The following is a 25,028-nucleotide window of genomic DNA, read 5'->3' on the forward strand; positions in this document are numbered from 1 at the left end:
AAATCTGTTTGAATCGGTTTAGGAGCCCTGTTTACTATAATGTATTGATTGCGGGTACAGGTATTGTCGTGTACCTCTCTAATCGCCTTATTTCTCAACACGATTCTGCCTCGTTCTGTCCCTAGCCAGAATGACTGCATGAGAGCTTGGTTAATGTTTGTAATGCGATATCGCTGTTCAGGTGAGAGTGTATTGCAGTCGAACTTATTCCATAAGCTCCGGGTCTGCGCTTTAAACTATAGCAATGTTCTGTACTATGCGGTAGGTGAATCATAAACTGAAAGTAAATCAGGTGTTTTGGACAGTGCATGATTTCACCTGGCGGCCCTTTGTCTCTCACAACAGATTTACGTATATCTGACTTACGCAACAACGTATAATGCAGCTGTATGGACAAGTTTGAGTAATTAAAGATTATCTACCCTCAATCCCGCCCCACTCAGACTTCTTCACCCCCCATCAATCTTAATTATTATTCTCTCCCATCAGAATATTTTCGTCAAAACTATAGAGTATTCAATGTTTGTTGTACTTTGTGTGTTTGTGTTCGTGTCGGTGGTTTTCTGCGTCCCTGACAGACATTCACAAACTAGCTTGTTGGTGTAGACAAGATCTGCAGTCGCCATGGTACCACGTGCAGAAGCAGGATATTGGAAACAGACAATCAAATATAACTATTGACAGAAATATGGGAAGAGACCAGCCTGTTCATTAGACCACATCATTATGCGTCAGGTTAGGTTTTGTAGTACTGTGCAGATCTTCCAAATGCTCAAAGCTTTCAGTTAGTGACTAAATCTAGCTTGAAGTTTATTTGTATTCACAAATGATTTTAACTCACACAACAATACTGGTAAGGTCTCAATTAGATGTAAGGGAATGAGGCGTTATATATGTTTCCGAGTGTCTTTTTAGCTCTTAATTACGCCCATTTAAACTTAACTTGGCCAGGTAAATGCGTAGGCATCCTAAATGGCCAGACACCGTCAGGTCGTTCCATATAAACATAAAATGAAACAGTGTTATGGTGTTTGTTAAAGACTCCCGTAACATTCTGGTAACATAGATATTTGAACTTCCATTTTTCAGCCAAGACAATTGCAAAATTTGAAAAATTGACAAGGGGCGGAATTGGTTGCTTGTTGATACTAGGTTGCTTTCAAAGAACTTACCGTTAGACCATTCCAGATACCACCAATGCCTAGTACCAATAGCACAAGGCTTAATGTCCCCATGATGATGGAGGTACACCACTAACCGAAAACTCTCTTCTTTTCTCCGTCTTGTAAAATACGTGTCCTTCCCTTATTCCAGGTGAAGGCTTAAAGCCGTCACCACGCCCGCCTCTTGGGAACTGTAAGGTTATGTGACTGTCACCAAGGCGTGTAAGGACACAATCTGTACAGTTCCACACAAATGGAGAGAAACAACCTCAATAAAGTCCTGTCCGAGTTTTCCCCTTTATATGAGCAGATCCATGATTTGTAGAGATGGAAAGTCGGTGTTGTGATGTTTGGCAGAGTTCTTCACCTGACTGTTATGACCCACCTGTCACTCTGTCTCTGTATATGTCCGCCATGTTGTATCTAAGCAAAACTACGCGGAGGACAAAACAGAAGCGGGTGCCACGGAATGCCGTTAGTCGATACGCTGAGCGTCACAGAGGTGGGTCCCGTGGGTGAGGAATCCCGCACTAAGCTTAATGGAGCGAGACGGGACAAGACCAGCCCTTGTCATGCCTGTTACCAGACACGGTCACCGACAACCCACCGTGCTGACAGACGCATTGTTCTCATGCTCAATACGTTTAGAATGTGTCCATACCTGTCGTACACTTAATCGACCATTCTTTGATGAACGTCTTTACCGACAGGTAGTATAGAGTGCCAACTTCTCTCACAACATGGGATCACTCTGTTCTACATGGAGAACACGAGGACAGAGCACTCAAACTGTACTCACGATAGATTTCACGCTCACCACTCCTACCATGAGCTTAATCAACTTTCCAACATTGCGTTTGAATATAGGTATACATTAAATACAATCAATGGCACAGTCGCTCACTCTAAACCTTCATTTTAATCATACATACTTTTATACCACATTTATACCATTAAGCAACCTGTAACCTGATGGAGTATATGAGCGTTCCTTTAGCTTTCGGTGGATGGACACTCACATTCCCTGACCGTTTGTGACAGCTAGGGACACGTCCGAACTGGCTTAGTGATCAATAGCCATTACGCGTGATGTCAGCCTAGGGTGATTAATCCCATATATGTCCTTAACTGGAATCAAATCCTCAAAACAAAAAAGGATTATTGAAAAGAAGCAGATGTAACCGACAGTCCTGAAGGGTTTAAAAGATGGAGTTAACCATTAAACTTGCTTAAAATCGATCCATTGTAGTGTGTATTTGCGGTTATAGCCATAGTTACACAACGCGCTAGTTGACAATCAACGCGTGTCTTCATAGAGCTCATCAGCTATGAACATTGTTTGGAAATCCTCCCTAAACAGAGACTGACGTCGATAATGTGAAGAACCAGTGGGGTTTTATTCATCAAGAAACACGTACATGGTCTGTATATATCTAATGTAATGATCATAGCAAACGCGTCGTTTCTTCGTTGTCTCTCTACTATTCACTTAGATACTCCCCTATGACCGGCGGGCTGAGTGATGAGGGGTGTGTATCAGATGCATATCACATATCAAGTGTACAGCAATGGCTGCGGAAGGCGGCGTGAAATCAATAAACATTCTGCTGTCGAGTGCATTATAATCACCGCTAGGTATAGGACTGCTCACCTGTGCTACTTTGGCGCGGAGATGTAATACAAGGTAATGGGGGAATGATGAGAGCCCCCGGGGCACCGGAACAGACTGTCCCACTCACGGGATATTACACACGTCACTTAATACATATGGGACGGATGAATCCTGGACAGTTATATGTCAGGTCTAAGTAGAGAGATATATAGATAAAAGTGCGAGAAATAATTTCAAATTATCACGTTAAAAATTACCCTACACTGATGTGGACTGCCTATTCCTACATACATGTATAACCAAGCCAAGGTTATTTCCTGGTGTTATTACAACATACTTGACGCAGCTCCATGGAGTATCGTTCTTAGAACCATGATATGGATGAATTGAAGTAAGATCATACATGCGTGAAAAGTTTAGCGAAATGCATGTCTGAAACGTTGAATTAATTTGTACTTAGTAATATTTTTGACTACACGTATACGTAAGGGATCTATGCTGTACAAATTACGTGCACACTGTACACAGTATGTGTAAAATAGCCAAATACAGACACAATCATGTTCAGAAAGTAATACAAACTGCTTCCTTCCCTCTACCTTACATCACATCGGCACCCACGTCATGCATTCATTTCTTTATTTATTTGAATAGTGTTTTACGCCGTTCCCAAGGATATAATATGACGACGGCCAGCGTTATGGTGGGAGTTAATTGGGGGGAAATCTGCGACCATCTGCAGACTTTCTAACATACGACAACATGAGACGAACTCATAAATAATGATCGCATTGGTCAATAGGCCATTGTGCTGCCCTATACCACACTATAACCAAAAGGCCATTGAGCCCCCTTCCCCCTATGCACCCACTCTAGTTACTATGAATTGCATGGAAAACACATCGACTGTCAAGCCAAGCCAAAACAAAACGAACTACTAAGTAATTCGTAAAAACGATCGAACTCGTAAAACGATTAACGTCCTAAAACGATCGAACACACAAGCGTCAAACATTATAACAACAATTCCAACACGGCACATTGCTCAGTGTCCAGAAATCGAACTTGTCATAGGAAACTGGTTCCTGGTAATTTCAAACGCCGGTAATTTGATAATTATACCTGGTACAGTTAGCATCATTAATTACCTGGTTATTTCAAGATATGGTAATTGCTAGGTAATTTATTATATTTTTTATTCAATCTGTGCTGTGTCAGCGCATAGGTTTATAAACAGGTTTGTCAAGTATGATAGGAATCATCGCAAGACCACACCTTTTCCTCCATAGTGAGGTATATATTGTGGAGTGCAGCCGCCACTCCACAATGAGGTGTAGCAGATGTATATGCTCAGGGTCGTCACCATTTCTGCCACATCCTTCACGATGAGGTGTGACAGATCTGTATATGTACGGTCGCCATTCTCTGTCTCTTCCCTCACAACGAGGTGCGGCAAATGAACATGAACGGCCGCCACAATCTGCCGCCTCCACTTTACAAAAAAGTGTGGCAGATGTAAATGTATTCGGACGCCGTTGTCTGCTGTTTCCTTCACAGCGAGATGTGGGAGATGTAAGGTCGCCGTTGTCTGCTGTTTCCTTCACAACGAGGTGTGGGGGATGTAAGGTCGCCGTTGTCTACTGTTTCCTTCACAGCGAGATGTGGGAGATGTAAGGTCGGCATTATCTGCTGTTTCCTTCACAACGAGTTGTGGGAGAGGTAAGGTCGGCATTATCTGCTGTTTCCTTCACAACGAGATGTGGGAGATGTAAGGTCGCCGTTGTCTGCTGTTTCCTTCACAACGAGGTGTGGGGGATGTAAGGTCGCCGTTATCTGCTGTTTCCTTCACTACAAGGTGTGCGAGATGTAAGGTTGGCATTATCTGCTGTTTCCTTCACAACTAGGTGTGGTTCGGCATTATCTGCTGTTTCCTTCACTACGAGGTGTGGGAGATAAAAGGTCGGCATTATCCGCTGTTTCCTTCACTATGAGGTGGGCGAGATGTAAAGTATATTCCGCATCCTTCACAATGCTTTGATTTGATTTATTATTCCCGCCCTTCACCTTAAGAAGCGGCATGCAGATGTAAATGTACGGGCGCCATTATCTGCTGCCTCATTCACAATGAGAAGCAGCATGCAGATGTAAATGTACGGGCGCCATTATCTGCTGCTTCATTCACAATGAGAAGCAGCATGCAGATGTAAATGTGTTTTATTGTTTGAACACGTAATCAAAGTACGGTCGACATTATCTGCCGGTTGTCCAACGACAAGGTGTGACAGATACAAGTATATGTTAGGTATCCATTATCTGCCGGTTGTCTCACGACAAGGTGTGACAGACACAAGTATATGTTAGGTCGCCATTATCTGCCGGTTGTCTCACGACAAGGTGTGACAGATACAAGTATATGTTAGGTCGCCATTATCTGCTGGTTGTCTCACGACAAGGTGTGACAGACACAAGTATATGTTAGGTCGCCATTATCTGCCGGTTGTCTCACGATAAGGTGTGACAGACACAAGTATATGTTAGGTCGCCATTACCTGCCGGTTGTCTCACGACAAGGTGTGACAGACACAAGTATATGTTAAGTCGCCATTATCTGCCGGTTGTCTCACAACAAGGTGTGACAGACACAAGTATATGTTAGGTCGCCATTATCTGTCGCTTGATAGCTGGATTTATTTCTCCCCACCTGGCTGAGTTACAGAAGTGTAATGCAAAATCGAATTTATACTGTTCCATCGTCGTAACAACTTTTTCTTTACATACAACAAATTCAGTTTATCTGTAAAGCTTTGGTTCAAACGTACGACTGTATGAACGACGGTTGACGTTTACACATGCCTGGCGGTTTATCTGTAAACTTTTGGTCTAAACGTACGGCTGTATGGAACGACGGTTGACGTTTACACATGCCTGGCAGTTTATTAACAGGCCTACAAAATAATAAACCATATAGCATGTAGCAATTTGCTAAAGTATTTAATTATTTGATCCGACTGTTATTTAAAGCCATACATACTCAAGAATTTGTCACAGATTTATTTACTTTTGTTATATACAATGTACGGTTTATGAAATTCGTGAGGAAACCGGGGTGATCGCAGTACATCACCAATCATGGCGGGTTATACTGACGAATTCTTCCACGTGCAACGTGTTCTGTCATATACTGGTAGGTCAAAGGTCACCAGAGAGCTGGATGGAAAACAACAAAAGACATCACCATCGACTGCTTATGGACAACAACGCAATAACGAGAGCCCCTTCCCCCACCACATCCCCAAATAAAGCACGGGCCGTAGATAGAAATCTTTTCAAATTAACCACACGGTCACTGTTCCCGCCTCCTGAACAATATCCGAATGTGCCGTACATGTGTGTTTGAAATAACGCCATATAGTAGATTTGTCTCTGGAGGGAAACAATGTACGGGACCAGTTGTGTCTATGACGTTTTATATTGTCTTGTGGACTGAGATATATGATATATACACAATCTGTTTCGATACCGCGAAACCAATGGCTATAAAATACTGGTCGTTATCTCCCCTATACTCTCACTCTACATCATGTTTAATGCAGACGCAAGAATAAACTTATAGGTCAATCGGCGTGTCTGCAATTGCTATAGCAACACCGTGAGGCATTAAGAACATAAACAGCGCCAATATCCCGTTTTACTTAATTCAAAGAGTAAGTCGTAGCCATGACAGCGGTTCATAACATTACTGAGACTAGCCCGCGTGAATCGGCACTCAATATAAGAGATCGATAAGCTATATTGGATGTACCTGATTTAATGGTCGAGGTCTGATATGTGACAATAGCTGACAATCTGACCCATAAATAATCAGACATCGAAGCCATCTGGGTATAAGCCTTAGGCTCATATACAAACGGGGTTTTGACCATTTTTTAAATTAGAATAGGCAACAATACTTGAATTACTATACCTGTTCCCCATGCAGTACATGTTTAAAGCTGTATCCGAAATGTAGATAAATATGACATGAAATTAGACGACTTGCTTTAATTAAAAGAAAACGAAGGCATGAAATGAAATGCATGAGCATCAGGAAAAAGGCCACTGAAAACTGTCTCAAATATATAATAAATATATTCACTTCATATTGTGTTAATATATTTACTTTAATAGTCTAAAGAAACAAGGGAAGATAAGACTTTATATACAGACATGTAGCTATACATACCCTATAAAAAAACCATGTTGCACCCTTGGTTTCAACTAGCTTTCTCAAAGCATTGTGCTGTAATCATACACTGAGACAAAACCCATGATAAGAATACATCACTATATATGTATTTGTAATATATCTAGTATATATGTATGTATGTATGTGTGTATGTGTGTGTGTGTGTGTGTATGTATGTATGTATGTATATATGTATGTATGTTTGGAGTTTTACGTCTTATGACGACGGCGTGTCACTAGGTGTGTGTGTATATATATATATATATATATATATATATATATATATATATATACATATATATATATATATATATATATATATATATATATATATATATATATATATATATATTATATATATATATATATTGTGTCTTCATGTGACAAGGCGAGTCCATGCCGTCAAAGCGCTGCCGCCACTGAAGCATCATGTCGGAGACATCAGACACGACACTCCACCAAGTCACATTATACTGGCACCGGCCAACCAGTCATATTTCCTTGCTCAGGCCTCTCAGTGCTGAGCGCCAAGCGAGGCAGCAGGAAGTACCATTTTTAAGCTTTTCTATGATCCGACCCGAGTTTAATCCCTGGTCGCCTGATGCGAGGTGGACGCTCTAAACATTAGGTCACCGAAGCGGTCCTAGGTGTCCTGGTCAGTCATGGTTCATAACCTCTACAGACGCGTCATAGAATAGTTCAGCGTATACAGGAGAGGAAATTCAACCTCTATTGAGGTAATTAATCAATGAATGCTTGAGCTCCAATTGTAGTATCTTGTCTGCATGTTAACATCGGGAAAAACTGGATTATGTAAATAACGTAACATAAATGGAAAACCTATTTATATACTACAATATGAAATTAACACCATCGAGAAAAAAGATTTCATAAATGGTATTAATATAACCATGGCAACGCTTCATTTACGTCACAATATGATATTCATGTTATGCTCAGGAAAATCGCTGAGAGTGTGTGTCAAAACATGACATGTGAGACCTGTTTTTCTTGTAGCGCAAGAATCATATTGTATGAGATTAAAATTAAATCGCAGAAGTCAAGAATTTCATTGGTTGTGTTTTTTCTGCTGTAACTTAAAGTTTACAGCAGCTAAACTTAATCGAAAAACTGAAAACATTTCCTCAATAATTTGGCGAATGGCCCAGTTTTTTTTCAGCCCATAAAAAGGATCGCCATCCTATAGAAGAAATTTATAAGAAAAATTCTCGACTGCTGCTTTAAACAATAATGAAATAAATAAATGAATCTCAGGTATGCCTCAGTGGTTCAATGATTAAGCAGCTAACATCTCAGGCCGGAGAATCTGTAAATAGATCAGCATTTATATAAGCACTGACAACGGCGTTCCATAGTTCAGTAACAACTCTACTTTCCTCTACACATGCTGAAAGGAGAACGAGGAGCATGCTCACAAAGCGTCGATTTCATTATATAGGAAAGCACTGATTCCCCATGAAATCCATCTGCATTTTTTTAATAAAAACGATAAGAGTTTTCTCTCGCGCACATTGGATGACAATAGAGATTATTTGAATTTCGATATAAGGTTATTCATCACTACCACTTATGGGTGGCAATACCCCAGGCAGAAAGACGTGCATATATGGTGTGTATAGCTTACATTACGTATATGGGGTAACATCTACCAGAGAGTATATTAAGTAATCCAGCTCATACTGGCTTCCTCTCCGGCCGTACGTGGGAAGGTCTGCAAGAAACCTGCGGATGGTCGTGGGTTTCCCCCGGGCTCCCCTCGGTTTCCTACCACCACCGTCGTATAAGTGAAATATTTTTGAGCACAGCGTAGAACACCAATCAGATACATAATTAAATAAATATACTAATTAACATCGAAAATTGCCTCCATTCAAACTTTCTTAAATTTTTCCAAATATAGACTGCATCTAGAGTCATTAATCACAATCTACAATCATAGAGCAGGAGATCGTTGGCGATACCTGGTGTGCATAATTAAAGGTAAATGTGGGTGCCTTGGTTAACTTGCAACAAGGGGCTGTGTAAACATGGATTTGCAAGGTGTTACTCTATAATACGAAAACGTCGTTTTCAATGTTTAATCATTGCACTGTTCTGGAAATTTTTCGACATATAGGCCTACATATACTTATATTTTATATTCAGTCGAAAAAGTGAAATATTCTTAGTACGGCGTAGAAAAACAATCAAATAAATAAATATATACAGTAAGCCGTGAATTGTTATTACGGTAACAATATCTTTCGTTAAAATCATATATTTCTATATAAATTAGTTATAAGTCAAAGAGACTGAGATGTTAATTTTGATAACAAAACTGATCTTCTAATTTTACTTTGGATAACGGTTGAACCGTTTGTTGGACCAACATCACTTTTCCACAAACTTACAAGACAACTGTTTCAAGGGAGATAATTCTGGTAACGGTATATAAAGCAGGCAAGCACATCCGGGCACTGCGGACTTTGTTGGTGACAACCAAGATGGCAGCCACCATGATAGACTTGACACAATTTCCTCACAGAACGGAATTTAGTGGTACTTCTGAGGAAAATGTCGCATTTGCGAAAACATTCTGGCAATCTGTGCAATTACATCCGCCGATGGAATCCAGACTAGTTTCGAGCGATATACGACAGCGACTGAAAGTGGCCGCACCACGTTCACAAGGTGAGACATTATAGCGGTATGCCCAGCATGGCGATAGCGATCCAAATTATGACAATGCTGCTTACATGGATTTATTGGCAACTCGGATATGAATTTACCCTTTATACCGGTTATACATTAACTGAGAAGTCTATCTTCAGAAGTCTGGCGCAAAGTTGCAATACGTATAAATAACAAATCGTTGAGGAATGATCGAGGGGCATATACACAGGCTTATTTTCATTGAGTTACTTGTGTGTACTACCTACTTGTAAGAGTAATTAAAGAATAAATTGAACCCATTAGCCAAAAATGTGATAAAATTTTGCTTTATTAATAATATTTTATCTTTCTCAGTGAAAGTTGTACGCCAAGTTCCAAAGGACGAAGCACCAGGTTTGTATAGACATGTCTGTTTTCTGTATAAGCATTTATATTTTACATTTACTATGGCATCTAGGCCTATACCTTGAATGATTGAGCTTGGTCAGCATGTCTGTATCTTTGTGTTACATGTGACAAAGTTTGTCAGTTACTTGTCAGCATCATATGAGTGAGTATTCTTATGTATGCATTGTTATTCTTGTAAATGGGTAAATAAATTATGGTGTTGCTAAAGGACTCGACATCATTGTGCATGGCATTCAACTCCAGTCAGTCAGTCAATCAGTCTGTCAATAAATTTCACAATGCCTACATTTTGCATTAGCCCATAAAGTATTTATTTCACACCACTCAACTTCTGTATTTTCTGTTTCTTTCTAGTACTATACTCCAATTTCCATTATGAATATTATTGCAGATTTAAAAAAATTTTTTGTGCGTGCAAAAACTATTGAGAAAATGGAAGAAATCCAGCGGCTAAACAAACTGTCACAGTGTCGAGAAGAAGATTTACAGAGATTACAACGACAAAGGCAGGAAAGGATAAGGGTATGTTATAAACTGACATGACTTCATAATGTCTCTTGTGATATTTTATTTTTTTTCACCTGTTGATCACTTGAAATTTATAGTGTACATGCGACAATCATACCCTGTTACCCATGATAATATCCTAAGGGATGAACAGGTGTAATGTTAACAGGGTGTCACAGTACTGACTAACCCACTATAATTCCAGGAAATTGTCCCATTTGACAGACAGGTGTCACCCTCGCACAGTCTTACAGTTCCGACTAACCCACTTTGGGACATGTATGACACTGACAGGGCCTGGGGCACTCTAAGGGTTTACCACAGTATTTCCCCTCTGATATGCTTATTATGATAGTATCACAAGAGCCTATGTAACACTGAATGTAACACTCAACAATACATACCCACTGTGGTCCCAGGATAATGTTCCCAGAGTCAGACAGGTGTTAGACTCAATTTGCCACAAGACTTACTTACTGTGGTCCCAGGATAATGTTTACAATAGTCAGACAGGTGTTAGACTCAGTTTGCCACAAGACTTACTTACCGTGGTCCCAGAATAATGTTTACAAGAGTCACACAGGTGTTAGATTCAATGTGCTACAAGACTTACTTACTGTGGTCCCAGGATAATATTCCAAGAGTCAGACAGGTGTTACACTCAGTTTGCCACAAGACTTACTTACTGTGGTCCCAGGATAATGTTTACAATAGTCAGACAGGTGTTAGACTCAGTTTGCCACAAGACTTACTTACTGTGGTCCCAGAATAATGTTCCAATAGTCAGACAGGTGTTAGACTCAGTTTGCCACAAGACTTACTTACTGTGGTTCCAGGATAATATTCCAATAGTCAGACAGGTGTTAGACTCAGTTTGCCACAAGACTTACTTACTGTGGTCCCAGAATAATGTTCCAATAGTCAGACAGGTGTTAGACACAATTTGCCACAAGATTTACGTACTGTTCTCCCAGAATAATATTCCAAGAGTCAGCCAGGTGTTAGACTCAATTTGCTACAAGACTTACTTACTGTGGTCCCAGGATAATATTCCAAGAGTCAGACAGGTGTTGACTTACAGGGTGTGCTACTCTCATGGGGTGTGTTAGCCCACAGGGTTTGCCACAATGTTCAGTCAGGTGTCACACTTCAGTACAGGGTTAGCTACCTTCACAAGGTTTGCCTCAATGTGGTGCTAGTATAATGTTCAGACAGGTGTCACCTTTTAGTACAGGGTGAGCTACCCTCACAGGGTATGCCACAATGCAGTGCGAGGATGAATGTTCAGACAGGTGTCACACTTTAGTACAGGGTGAGCTACCCTCACAGGGTTTGCCACAATGTGGTGCTAGGATAATGCACATTTAGCACATTGAATAATTTGTCATTTCAGGAATGAATTTAGGTGCACTTAAAGAATTTGAACCATACCTGTGAATGGTCACCTGCATTGACTTTTTTATTTGTTGCAGAAAGATCTAGGTTCTCGTGAGCGTCGGATGCAGTCTGCACCAGCATGTCTGTCACATAGTAAGAGCCTGACGCAGGTCAACGAGACACTGGAAGCCGTGGAGGAAATCAAACAGCTAGACATCCCAGACTATGACTCTGATGAATGACCTGCTACAGACTGTTAACTTCAAAACAGATTATCCTGAGACCAGTGTTGCAAAGCTGTGCCAACCAGTGTCAGGAGTGACATCCATGAAGTGAGGATCACTTCACTAAATGATACTGATATAACATTGACACAGCTTTGTAATAATGAACCTGTCCTTCAGCAACAGCGTCACAGCCTTTGTGAGCATTGGCTCATCCTTTAATGTGTAAACATACCTATACATGTAGGTATATACTGCATGTGTGCATACATTACATACGAAAATCTGTGATATTCATTACTGTTACATGTTATATGTTCGTTGTTTGATTCCATTACTTCATGTTTGACAGGCTTTTACATTTTAATTACTCGTTATTTGTTTTCCTTATTCCCACTTCTAGAGAGGTTCACTGGACTAAGTGTTTTGTCTTTAATCTGAAAGCATTGTTTCGTTGTTCAGTCAATGCCACTTGTCAAATGCAAAAATCGCATTAAACAGAGCACTTTTCATTTGACGAATCGAATTTTGACTGATTGACTCAACACTCTCACAGTCTTAAGCAAACATCATGATATGGTTTTAATAGAGTGGCGCATAAATAAAACATGTAATTGTTGTCAATATCTTTGAGATTTTTTTGTGTCTCTTACTAATATATTAAGAATATGGCCAACCTGAAATGTGAGAGATCATAGTTTTCATCTTGAATTAGTATTTCAGCTTTCATTTGGCCATCATCTCCAGCAGTCTCTTTGTTTTTTTGGGTAAAAACTACTTTTCATTACAAATTCAGTCATAACAATTAAGTAGTTAAATATTGGTTTAGGACCATGTCCATCACAACAATTTCCATTACCTGCGACACTAATTTTCCACTTGTACATTGACAGTCAGTTTTAAGAGTGGAAGTAGCTGAAGTCACTGAGGTAAACCACTGACCTTTGGCAAGTCGCTGACAAGCTTTTGCATGTGTAATATACAGTCATCTACATTATACTGATAGAAGACAAGTGCTCTTTGAACTTTGCTCAATGAGACTGGACAAATGGTCACATGAGGGTCATCAATCATTTTCAAAGCCTCACACACATTAAAGTAAGGGAATCAACAATTGTGGGACGACAGCTAGGAGGTGATAGACAAACACGATGACATCACAACTGTTACAGATGTCAGTTTACATACACTAACCTTTGGCAATGACCATAAAGATCCTAAGGATGACAGTCATATTCTATTCTGAAAATATCATCTGACTCACTATATGAAACATTAACACTGGAAAATCATTATTTATTGTATTTACAACGGTTTATTTTATTCCTGGACAAAGAAAACGACCATGACAATCATTCTACAAATAGTTTACATCAGGTTAAGCATGTGTATGTAGCTACAGTGTTCCCCTAATGTGCACTTCATGTAACCTTCTGTGATGATACAGGCAAGGTAGAAAAATTATTTATCTGGCCTAAAAGTCAGAAAATGTCAGACGACATTACAACAACATTACAGATTAATACAGGAATCATTTCAAGACAAAGGTATTTCTTCAGAACACATTGTTACCACAATCAAGAAAGTCACTCTAGACAACTGCTCAATAGAATTTACTAACCCCAGGCCTGCAATGATATATGAGGTAGTGTTAATGTAACAAGTGCCGAGTAATCAAAACAAAATCAGTAGCACTGTTAACACAACAGCACCGGAGTAATCACAACGAAACCAGGTGCAATGTAACAAGTGCCAAGGGAGCACAACACAATGGGAGGCACTGTTAACACAGCAGTGCTGGAGTAATCACAACAAAACTAGGTGCAATGTAACACGTGCCGAATAAGCACTACATAATCAGAGGCACTGTTACCACAGCAGTGCTGGAGTAATCATAACGAAACCACTTGCAATGTAATAAGTGCCAAGTAAGCACAAGACAAGCAGAGGTAGTGTTAAAACAACAGTGCTGGAGTAATCACAACGAAACCACTTGCAATGTAATAAGTGCCAAGTAAGCACAAGACAAGCAGAGGTAGTGTTAACACGAAAGTGTTACAGTACATGTAGGCATAGGCCTGTGTACAGAACTGTATACCTACAGGGAGTTTTATAGCTCTTCAGTCTGAAACATTTTTATCCTGTACTACCTGCACCAACAGATGCTCAACCAATATGAGTATATTTACATAAAAAAATATGAGCACATAAAAAAAAAAAAATTCTCAACCTAATGGAAAACAGTTGAGCTTTTGGGGCACAATATCAGTGGGCACTTCACTGTATTGCTTGGTGACACAAATCATAAAACGAAAGGAGGCTGAATAAAATAAATATTTAACAAGCCATTAAGCAATAACATGATCATTCTCCACATTATCTGATACATTCTATATTTAGTATTAAAAAAATATACATGTATTCATTTCTCAAAAAACAGTTCTAATTTAGCTCTTTTTCTTATGCAAACTATACATTGCATGAACAGGATTTTTAGCTCTCGATATAGATAGACATACGTTCATCTCACTTCTTAAAATAAATCTTTGTTCAAGCTCATACATGTATGAGAACATAAAAATATGTCATCACAGTCAGTCATACTTGACACACATCGAAAAAACTTTAGCTCTCAAGTAACACGCTGCGTTTTGATTTCACATTACAGGATCAAACAACATAAGGTAGATGCTAAAATAAAGCATATATCAGTAGCAAATATTAATTAGTGCCTCAGAGACACACCTTGTCTGGAGAGGTGCAATAAAGGGAGGTAACCATTAACTTGCTATCCAAGACACCAATATGGAGGGCCTAGCTCAAGCAAACCTTTTTTGATCCTGGAAACAGTATGTTTTGATAACATTAAAGCATCACCAAAAGAAATTGCTCCATCACCTGTTGAACCAGCTTCCGAGTTAAAACGTAATCATCAAATTCTGATACAAGCCTTCTCAGTAAAAACTGACTCATCCAACTCTGAAACAAGCCTTCTAAGTGAAAACTTACTCATCAAACTCTGAAACCAGCCTTCTAAGTGAAAACTTACTCATTAAACTCTGAAACCAGCCTTTTAAGTGAAAACTTACTCATCAAACTCTAAAACCAGCCCTCTCTGTGAAAACTCACTAATCAATCTCTATTATCAAACAGGTGATGTAAACACATTACCACATACCTAGAAATTATGTACAAACATCTTTCTCCAAAAACAAAAACTGCTTGTTTGCACTACATATGCTCCCTGCTCCTGTACTACTTGCTGTTTCATTGGGCCGTCAGCTCTCTGGCACCTCAAACACTCCACAAGCCATGTTAGCAGGTAGGGCTCGATCTGTCAGGCACAGAAAATACAGCTTACCACACAGAATACATGCTATGCTAGTGTTGCTATGAACGAAGTTGGAAAATCTTTAAGTTACTTTTTAAATTAAATTTGTGGAAATGGACACAGTCTGACAATATTTAGTTCATTATACCAGAGAACAGAGAAACTGTTGATAGAATATCCTACTGTGGTATCTAGTATGTGTGTCCTCTTGTGTGTCCTGATCTGTGCTGCTGACAGCTCCTGTACACATACACATATCCAAACAAAATAAATACCTTTCTGCCATACTGGTAGAGAAATTAGGAAACAGGAGATAATTATTACCAATTTGTTTTGGGTAGGGCAGATTGAGTTCTCCCATCACTCTGATAAATTCCTCTCTCTTCCTCCTCAATCGAAGATTACACCGTTTTTCCTCTTCCACCGTTGTCATTGTCTGGCCTGTCAAAAAGTCATTGACTGACTGTCAGACTATGGGTTTGATATCCAGATATTTGATGTGTTTGTTTGTTTAGGTTTCAACATCAACTGAAACATTGCTTCTCAAATCACAACATCTCATTGTAGCTTAATAGCTAGTCATGATGAAGACATGCCACCTTACTGGAATGCCATCCCATGATGACGACATGTCACTTTACTGGAATGCCATGTCATGACGAAGACATGTCACCTCACTGGAGTGCCATGTCATAATGAAGACATGCCACCTCACTGGAATGCCATGTCATGATGACGACATGTCACTTCACTGGAATGCCATGTCATGACGAAGACATGCCACCTTACTGGAATGCCATCTCATGATGAAGACATGTCACCTCACTGGAGTGCCATGTCATAATGAAGACATGTCACTGCACTGGAATGCCATGTCATAATGAAGACATGTCACCGCACTGGAATGCCATGTCATAATGAAGACATGTCACCTCACTGGAATGCCATGTCATGATGACGACATGTCACTTCACTGGAATGCCATGTCATGACGAAGACATGCCACCTTACTGGAATGCCATCTCATGATGAAGACATGTCATCTCACTGGAATGCCATGTCATGACGAAGACATGCCACCTTACTGGAATGCCATCTCATGATGAAGACATATCACCTCACTGGAATGCCATGTCATGATGAAGACATGCCACCCCACCGGAATGCCATGTCATGATGCCATTCTCAGTCACAGTGTATAGACAGCTTTGCACTCTGTCAATCCTCTCCTACTGGATGCCTCTTGTGAGAGATAAGAGGGCCCTTTAAGCGCTACCACTTACAATGAGGACACTCTAACCCAATCCCTTATAATACAAGTATAAAATTTTTACAGTGTTCCTAGATTTAATACAAGACTAACTTAAAATATTGTCTTGGAATGAAAAACAACATGCCATTTGGTGGCATAAAGAGATGCACTGCCAACAAATAAAGAGAGGAGTAGGCTACATGTCTGAACTATTGAAAAGTTCCATGCTGCATGGAGAGGTACAACTACCTTTATCAGCCAAATGGTGAGTCTTATATGTGACATCATGAGCAGGTACTTCTATTCACCTTCGTAATAATGAACAGGTGTTGATATTTACCTGTGTACTGAAAAGCTCCAACCTTTTCAACCTGTGCAGCCATGAACAGGTGTTAATACCTACCCATGTAATCATGAGCAGGTGTTTCTACTTACCTATGTAAGGTGCTGGAACCTACCTGTGTAACCAGGAACATGTATTGATACCTCCCTACCTCATTGGCAAGTCTTGATAGTTACCTGAATAATCATAAACAGGTGTTGATACTTACTTGTATAATCATGATCAGGCGTTGACAGTTAACTGATTAATCATGAGCATGGGTTTTCACTTACCTGTGTAATCATGGGCGGGAAACAACACAAAGTTATCTGGCAAAGTGAAAATCTTCGAGTGAACCGAGTCATACAAGGTACCAGCATTTCCTGAAAGAAGAAATATTTTCATGAAAGTATTTCCTGTCAAAGTGTCCTTACATTTATATATGAAGAGTGAAACATGGTACAGTGTTATCATGCTGGGAAAGTTTACCTATGAAGAATAATTCATCTAGAGAGAGACAGTCACGTAACTAACCTTGCTGAAAGTCTGTGCGGCCACATCCTCGCACAAGGAGAGCATCACCTGTGAATGCCATTCCCTTCTCATGCCAGACGTATGTCATACAACCTGGAAATATACAGTGTTGCTCATGTCATACACACGGATGAGACAGACACTGGGATGGAAACTAAACAACAAACTCATAATTTTTATGTTTTCAGCATTTCTGAATTAAATTCTGTACATCTTCCTGAAGTATTTTTTGCATAAATAAAGAGGAATTTCTCCAAAAAAGAGGAAAAATCTCCTGCCTGCATACAACTTGGAAATATACAGTTTTACTCATGTCATACAGCCTGGAAACATACAGTGTAAACTATACCGCTCATGTCATACAGCCTAGAAACACACAGCGTAAGCTACACTGCTCATGTTAACAGCCTGGAAACACACAGTGTAAACTACACTGCTCATGTCATACAGCCTGGAAACACACAGTGTAAGCTACACTGCTCATGTCATACAGTCTGGAAAAACATAGTGTAAGCTACACTGCTCATGTCATACAGTCTGGAAATACACAGTGTTGCTCATGTCATACAGGGTGGAAAAATACAGTGTTGCTCATGTCATACAGCCTGGAAACACACAATGTAAACTACACTGCTCATGTCATACAGCCTGGAAACACACAGTGTTGCTCATGTCATACAGGTCGGAAAAATACAGTGTTGCTCATGTCATACAGCCTGGAAACACACAATGTAAACTACACTGCTCATGTCATACAGCCTGGAAATACACAGTGTTGCTCATGTCATACAGGTCGGAAAAATACAGTGTTGCTCATGTCATACAGCCTAGAAACACACAATGTAAACTACACTGCTCATGTCATACAGCCTGGAAACACACAGTGTAAGCTACACTGCTCGTGTCATACAGTCTGGAAACACACAGTGTAAGCTACACTCCTCATGTCATACAGCCTGGAAATACACAGTGTTGCTCATGTCATACAGGGTGGAAAAATACAGTGTTGCTCATGTCATACAGCCTGGAAACACACAGTGTAAGCTACACTGCTCATGTCATACAGCCTGGAAATATACAGTGTTGCTCATGTCATACAGCCAGGAAAAACACTGTGTAAGCTACACTGCTCATGTCATACAGCCTGGAAATATACAGTGTTGCTATGTCATACAGCCAGGAAATACACAGTGCTGCTCATGTTATACAACCTGGAAATATACAGTGTTGCTCACGTCATACAGCCTGGAAACACACAATATAAAGTACACTGCTCATGTTATACAGTCTGGAAACACACAGTGTAAACTACACTGCTCATGTCATACAACCTGGAAAAACACCGTGTAAGCTGCACTGCTCATGTCATACAGCCTGGGAATATACAGTGCTGCTCATGTCATACAGCCAGGAAATACAAAGTGCTGCTCATGTTATACAGTCTGGAAACACACAGTGTAAACTACACTGCTCATGTCATACAACCTGGAAAAACACAGTGTAAGCTACACTGCTCATGTCATACAGCCTGGAAATACAGTGCTGCTCATGTCATACAGCCAGGAAATACACAGTGCTGCTCATGTTATACAACCTGGAAATATACAGTGTAAACTACACTGCTCATGTTATACAGTCTGGAAACACACAAATGTAAGCTACACTGCTCATGTCATACAGTCTGGAAAAACACTGTGTAAGCTACACTGCTCATGTTATACAGCTTGGAATCACACAGTGTAAGATACATTGCTCATGTCATATAGCCTGGAAACACACAGTGTAAGCTACACTGCTCAAGTCATACAGTCTGGAAATATACAGTGTTGCTATGTCATACAGCCTGGAAACACACAGTGTAAGCTACACTGTTCATGTTAAACAGCTTGGAATCACAAAGTGTAAGATACATTGCTCATGTCATATAGCCTGGAAACACACAGTGTAAGCTACACTGCTCATGTTATACAGCTTGGAATCACACAGTGTAAGATACATTGCTCATGTCATATAGCCTGGAAACACACAGTGTAAGCTACACTGCTCATGTCATACAACCTGAAAATATAGTGTTGCTCATGTCATGCAGTCTGGAAACACACAGTGTAAGCGACATTGCTCATGTCATACAGTCTGGAAATATACAGTGTTGCTCACGTCATACAACCTGGAAAAACATAGTGTAAGCTACACTGCTCATGTTATACTGCATGGAAACACACAGTGTAGGCTACACTGCTCATGTCATACAACCTGGAAAAACACAGTGTAAGCTACACTGTTCATGTTAAACAGCTTGGAATCACAAAGTGTAAGATACATTGCTCATGTCATATAGCCTGGAAACACACAGTGTAAGCTACACTGCTCATGTTATACAGCTTGGAATCACACAGTGTAAGATACATTGCTCATGTCATATAGCCTGGAAACACACAGTGTAAGCTACACTGCTCATGTCATACAACCTGAAAATATAGTGTTGCTCATGTCATGCAGTCTGGAAACACACAGTGTAAGCGACATTGCTCATGTCATACAGTCTGGAAATATACAGTGTTGCTCACGTCATACAACCTGGAAAAACATAGTGTAAGCTACACTGCTCATGTTATACTGCATGGAAACACACAGTGTAGGCTACACTGCTCATGTCATACAACCTGGAAAAACACAGTGTAAGCTACACTGCTCATGTTATACTGCCCGGAAACACACAGTGTAAGCTACACTGCTCATGTCATACAACCTGGAAAAACACTGTGTAAGCTACACTGCTCATGTTATACTGCCCGGAAACACACAGTGTAAGCTGCACTGCTCATCTTATACAGCTTGGAAATCCTTTGTTACTCATACCACACAGCCTGGAAATACTTTGTTGATCATGTTACACAGCCTGGAAATACACAGTGTAAGCTACACTTCACATGTCACATAACTTTGAAATACACAGTTTATCATGTCATACAGCCTAGAAATACACTGTTCCTCTGGGCTCTGTTTCCTCCCACCATAATGCTGGTCGCCGTCGCGTAAGTGAAATATTCTAGAATAAATCAAATAAATAAATAAATAAATACACAGTGTAAGCTACACTGTTCATGTCATACAGAATGGAAACACACACTGCTCACTTTACAGAGCCTAGAAATGCACAGTGTAAGCCACACTTCTCGTGTTACACAGTCTGGAAATACAAGCTATATTTCTCATGTTATACATAAACCCTTTGCTGTACCATCACCACTGGTATGCCTGAGAGTGCCTCAACTCTCTGGTGGAAACTGTCCACATGTAATGTACCATCACATTATAAACTCTGCTGTACCACTACCACTGGTATGTCTGGGTGTGTCTTGGCACCCTGGCTGAAACTGACAACATGTAATGTACCATCACATTATAAACTCTGCTGTACCACTACCACTGGTATGTCTGGGTGTGTCTTGGCACCCTGGCTGAAACTGTCCACATGTAATATACCATCACATTATACACTCCGCTGTAACATTACCACTGGTATGTCTGGGTGTGTCTTCGCACCCTAGCTAAAACTGTCCACATGTAATGTACCATCACATTATACACTCTGCTGTACCATTACCACTGGTAGTGTGCCCCTGAGACATTATACCATCATCTATACCTTTGACACTGGTATGTCTGGGTGTGCCCTGGTATATAATACCATCAGCTGTGCGATTACCAATGGTACGACCAGATGTGCCCTGGTACATTATACCATCAGCTGTACTATTACCACTGGTATGCCTGAGTGTGCCCAGGTACATTATACCATCAGTTGTACTGTTACAACTGGCATGTCTGAGAGTGCCCTGGTACATTATACCATCAACTGTATCATTACCAATGGTATGTCCAGATGTGCCCTGGTACATTATACCATCAGCTGTACTATTACCACTGGTATGCCTGAGTGTGCCAAGGTACATTATGCCATCAGTTGTACTGTTACAACTGGCATGTCTGAGTGTGCCCTGGTACATTATACCATCAACTGTACCATTACCAATGGTATGTCCCGATGTGCCCTGGTATATTATACCATCAGCTATACCACTACCACTGGTATGTCTGGGTGTGTCTTGGCACCCTAGCTAAAACTGTCCGTATGTAATGTACCATTACATTATACACTCCGCTGTACCACTACAACTGGTATGTCTGGGTGTGCCCCAGACATTATACCATCAGCTGTGCAATTACCAATGGTATGTCCAGATGTGCCCTGGCACATTATACCATCAGCTGTACTATTACCACTGGTATGCCTGATAGTGTCCAGGTACATTATACCATCAGTTGTACCGTTACAACTGGCATGTCTGAGTGTGCCCCAGTACATAATACCACCAGCTGTACCATTACCAATGGTATGTCCCGATGTGCCCCGGTACATTATACCATCAGCTGTACCTTTAACCCTGGTATGTCTGGGTGTGCCCTGAGAAATTATACCATAAACTGTACCATTACCACTGGCATGTCTGAGTGTGCCTGGGTACATTATACCATCAGCTGTACCTTTAACCCTGGTATGTCTGGGTGTGCCCTGCTACATTATACCATCAGCTGTAGCAATACCAATGGTATGTCGAGATGTGCCCTGGTACATTGTACCATCAGCTGTACTATTAACACTGGAATGTCTAAGTGTGCCCTGGTACATTATACCATCAACTGTACCATTACCAATGGTATTTCTGGGTGTGCCCCAGTACATTATACTATCAGCTGTACCATCACCATGTAATAGTATATCTGAGTGTGCCTGGGTACCTTATACCATCAGCTGTACTAGTACCAATGGTACTAGTGCCCTGGTACATTATACAATTACCACTGGTATGGCCAGGTGTGAGCTGCTACATTATACCATCATGTATACCATTACCATTTGTATGTCCTGGAGTGCTGCGACACTCTATCTGAAACTGTCCAAACTTAATGTGGTCCCCATCATTAATTTTCTTGTCTGACTTGGCACCGCTCACTTCTGCTATAACACTTTGACACTTGGGCAATCTTCTTTTGATTTCACCTGACCCGGTCACATGATCGGCATGAACATGTGTGTTTACTGCCAAAAAAAGTAAAGAGGCACATCAGCATGTTCCACAGAATATAATGATAAGAGGTTCCTTTCTATCATACACTCACAGACAGGACAGGATTTCCTTACGCCAAAAAAATGCTACATACCGGTATTTGTTTTAGTTTACATGTGTCAGTAAGGTTCAATAAAACCTAGAATATAAATTGTTAACAGTTAACAGTGTCTACAACCACATCGGGCCACGAAATCTAGGTGGTCGGAGTAACCAAAAAATGGGTTACAGGTTTTAAGCCTTGAATAACCCTGATCGTTCGGTTCTCCTTAACTCTTTGTTCCAGGGTACAAATTGGCATAACTGATTTATCAGTGTGCACAATAACACTCCAGGTAACTGACGTGCAAACGTTTGTTTCATTCGTGCCAAATTTCGTAGCCTGAATGTGTTTGATTTTTATAGAGGAAGTATGTCACTGTTACCCTTTGTACTCAATGGAACTATGTGCCATCACTACATAGGTTATCTGATGTTTAACCCCACTCCAGTATGACCTTATCTCAGTATTACCTGCATAGATGAGATTGAGCTGGAGGTCCTTAACTATCTGCACGTCCCGGTCCACCAACTCTAGCACAGGGTCAATCAGGATTGCCTCCCTTGATGCACTATCAGCCAGCAAATAGGTGTAGGTATACGACTTAAAATCAAACAGCTGAATGAGATAAAAAAACACACAAAACATAACTACTGATCCCTGGTATCAGTGAAGTGTGCCAAATCCCTGGCATACATTCAATATTTAACCATGCTTTTTGGGGTGGGGGTGGGGGGGGGGGGGGGGGTGAATGTGGCTGGATGAATTTTGACAGCCAGGAATTGTAGTATTACATGATAAGACTTATGAAAAATTGACAAGTGATTCTATAAACATACAATAATATGCATGATTATTGTGTTTGTGCATACACCTACTTGCAATAATTATATACTGCATATTGATCCTGTGGGACATTAGGCCATATAACACCATCATGATTTCAAGTACATGTGTACTGGTCCGCATGGTACCTTTCACTGAAACAACTAAACCAGCCAAAACTGGCCACAGCTATATAGATATGTAACTGGTACAGCTGCCTGCTGCTAGATTATTGTACCACTCACACAAAGGTCACCGAGTTTCACCACATACAACACACACTTTAACATATTAGGCTCCATTTGGAACATGTCTTGGGACGTTGGTGATCTCTGAAGCTGGACCCTCACCTATACTTGGCTGGGACAGGCATTCAGCTTGCCTTTGAATGAACCCCTCTGCATACTGTTTAGGAGAGGATTACATCAGAATCAAACTTACTGTGCTGTAGGCCTACCCTTGAGCTGATTGTCTTATTACATCACTTCAGCTTGTCTACAACTGCAAATAATATCATTAAACTTTGCTCTATTTGGGCCTGTTTTTATGTTGAAACATACTATATAGCTCCAAAGAGCTACCGGTACATTAAACTGTAAGGGGTACAAAGGCTGTCTAGCCAAAAGGTATGCAGTACGCATGGGGGCCTAAGCGTAATGCGTTCAGGATAACATACCTCCGCACATCTGTAACTTACACCACGAGCACGCTTACCTGACGAAACAAGTATTCTTTCGAGGAGAACGATGTTGACATATTTTTCGCTTCTGCTGAGATCGGTTTCGTTTTGAACAAGCCCACCCTCAAGCGTGGAACGTCAGCCGCGTAAGTTTTGACGCCGTAATGTTGACGTCGCTGTTCGAGAATTGACTGCCGCATCTTTAGCCAATGTCCTCTAACAAGCATTCCCTTGTCATGGTAGATGGTTTTCCCTAAAACACAAACCACGGAAAGCGCTGGTCGTTGGCAAAGCACAAACATCGTCAACTGTCGTATTTAACCTATGAACAACCCATCAGCGAACACGACGGTCTACGTGACGACTACACGACGCACACAGCACTGTCACAACGTAGGTCGGCCTGACAGCTGCGCATGCCCTTTAAGCGTATCATGTACCAACTTCCGTATTCAGTAAAGACTGGAAGGAGTCAAGTTTTGAAAAAATTCCGCTCTTGGAGAAAGAGCTGAAAATACTGGAATTTGAGTCCGTACTTTTTATATTAGTAGACAGTTTTCACCACTACAACTGTACCGAGAGATCGCCGCCTACATATTAATACAGCGAGAAGTATGTGCGGAATAAGGGCATGTGTACCCGGGAATGATCTCCAAAGTTTGCATTCTCATTTTTGAAAACATAAACAAGACCAGTGCATCTACAGTTGCAGTAGGTACACGTT

General features: G+C 40.6%; 3 protein-coding genes across 3 annotated transcripts in view; 1 reads left to right on the forward strand and 2 right to left on the reverse strand.

Moving 5' to 3' along the window:
* LOC135465672 (uncharacterized) overlaps positions 1 to 1,579 on the reverse strand; it is a 56,939-nt gene extending 55,360 nt beyond the window's left edge. Inside the window, exons 1-2 of the mRNA XM_064742981.1 lie at positions 1,549 to 1,579; positions 1,259 to 1,398 (exon numbers count right to left, since the gene is read on the reverse strand). Of these exons, the coding sequence (XP_064599051.1) occupies positions 1,259 to 1,398; positions 1,549 to 1,579 (171 nt within the window). The remainder of the gene's footprint in view (positions 1 to 1,258; positions 1,399 to 1,548) is intronic.
* Positions 1,580 to 9,498: 7,919 nt separating this feature from the next.
* On the forward strand, positions 9,499 to 12,235 carry LOC135461483 (cilia- and flagella-associated protein HOATZ-like). Its single transcript, XM_064738609.1, has 4 exons — positions 9,499 to 9,691; positions 10,028 to 10,066; positions 10,473 to 10,603; positions 12,061 to 12,235. The coding sequence occupies exons 1-4, from the start codon at positions 9,505 to 9,507 to the stop codon at positions 12,205 to 12,207; spliced, it is 504 nt and encodes a 167-aa protein (XP_064594679.1). The 5' UTR covers positions 9,499 to 9,504; the 3' UTR covers positions 12,208 to 12,235.
* Positions 12,236 to 13,502: 1,267 nt separating this feature from the next.
* Positions 13,503 to 24,691, reverse strand: LOC135462108 (persulfide dioxygenase ETHE1, mitochondrial-like). Its single transcript, XM_064739467.1, has 7 exons — positions 24,340 to 24,691; positions 23,274 to 23,418; positions 22,547 to 22,732; positions 17,629 to 17,721; positions 17,388 to 17,477; positions 15,845 to 15,961; positions 13,503 to 15,523 (listed from the first exon to the last, which is right to left on the reverse strand). Exons 1-7 carry the CDS (start codon positions 24,604 to 24,606, stop codon positions 15,468 to 15,470), a joined length of 954 nt encoding a protein of 317 aa, XP_064595537.1. The 5' UTR covers positions 24,607 to 24,691; the 3' UTR covers positions 13,503 to 15,467.
* Positions 24,692 to 25,028: the final 337 nt, after the last annotated feature.

Source organism: Liolophura sinensis, chromosome 1 (assembly GCF_032854445.1).
Source record: "Liolophura sinensis isolate JHLJ2023 chromosome 1, CUHK_Ljap_v2, whole genome shotgun sequence".
Taxonomy (NCBI): domain Eukaryota; kingdom Metazoa; phylum Mollusca; class Polyplacophora; order Chitonida; family Chitonidae; genus Liolophura; species Liolophura sinensis.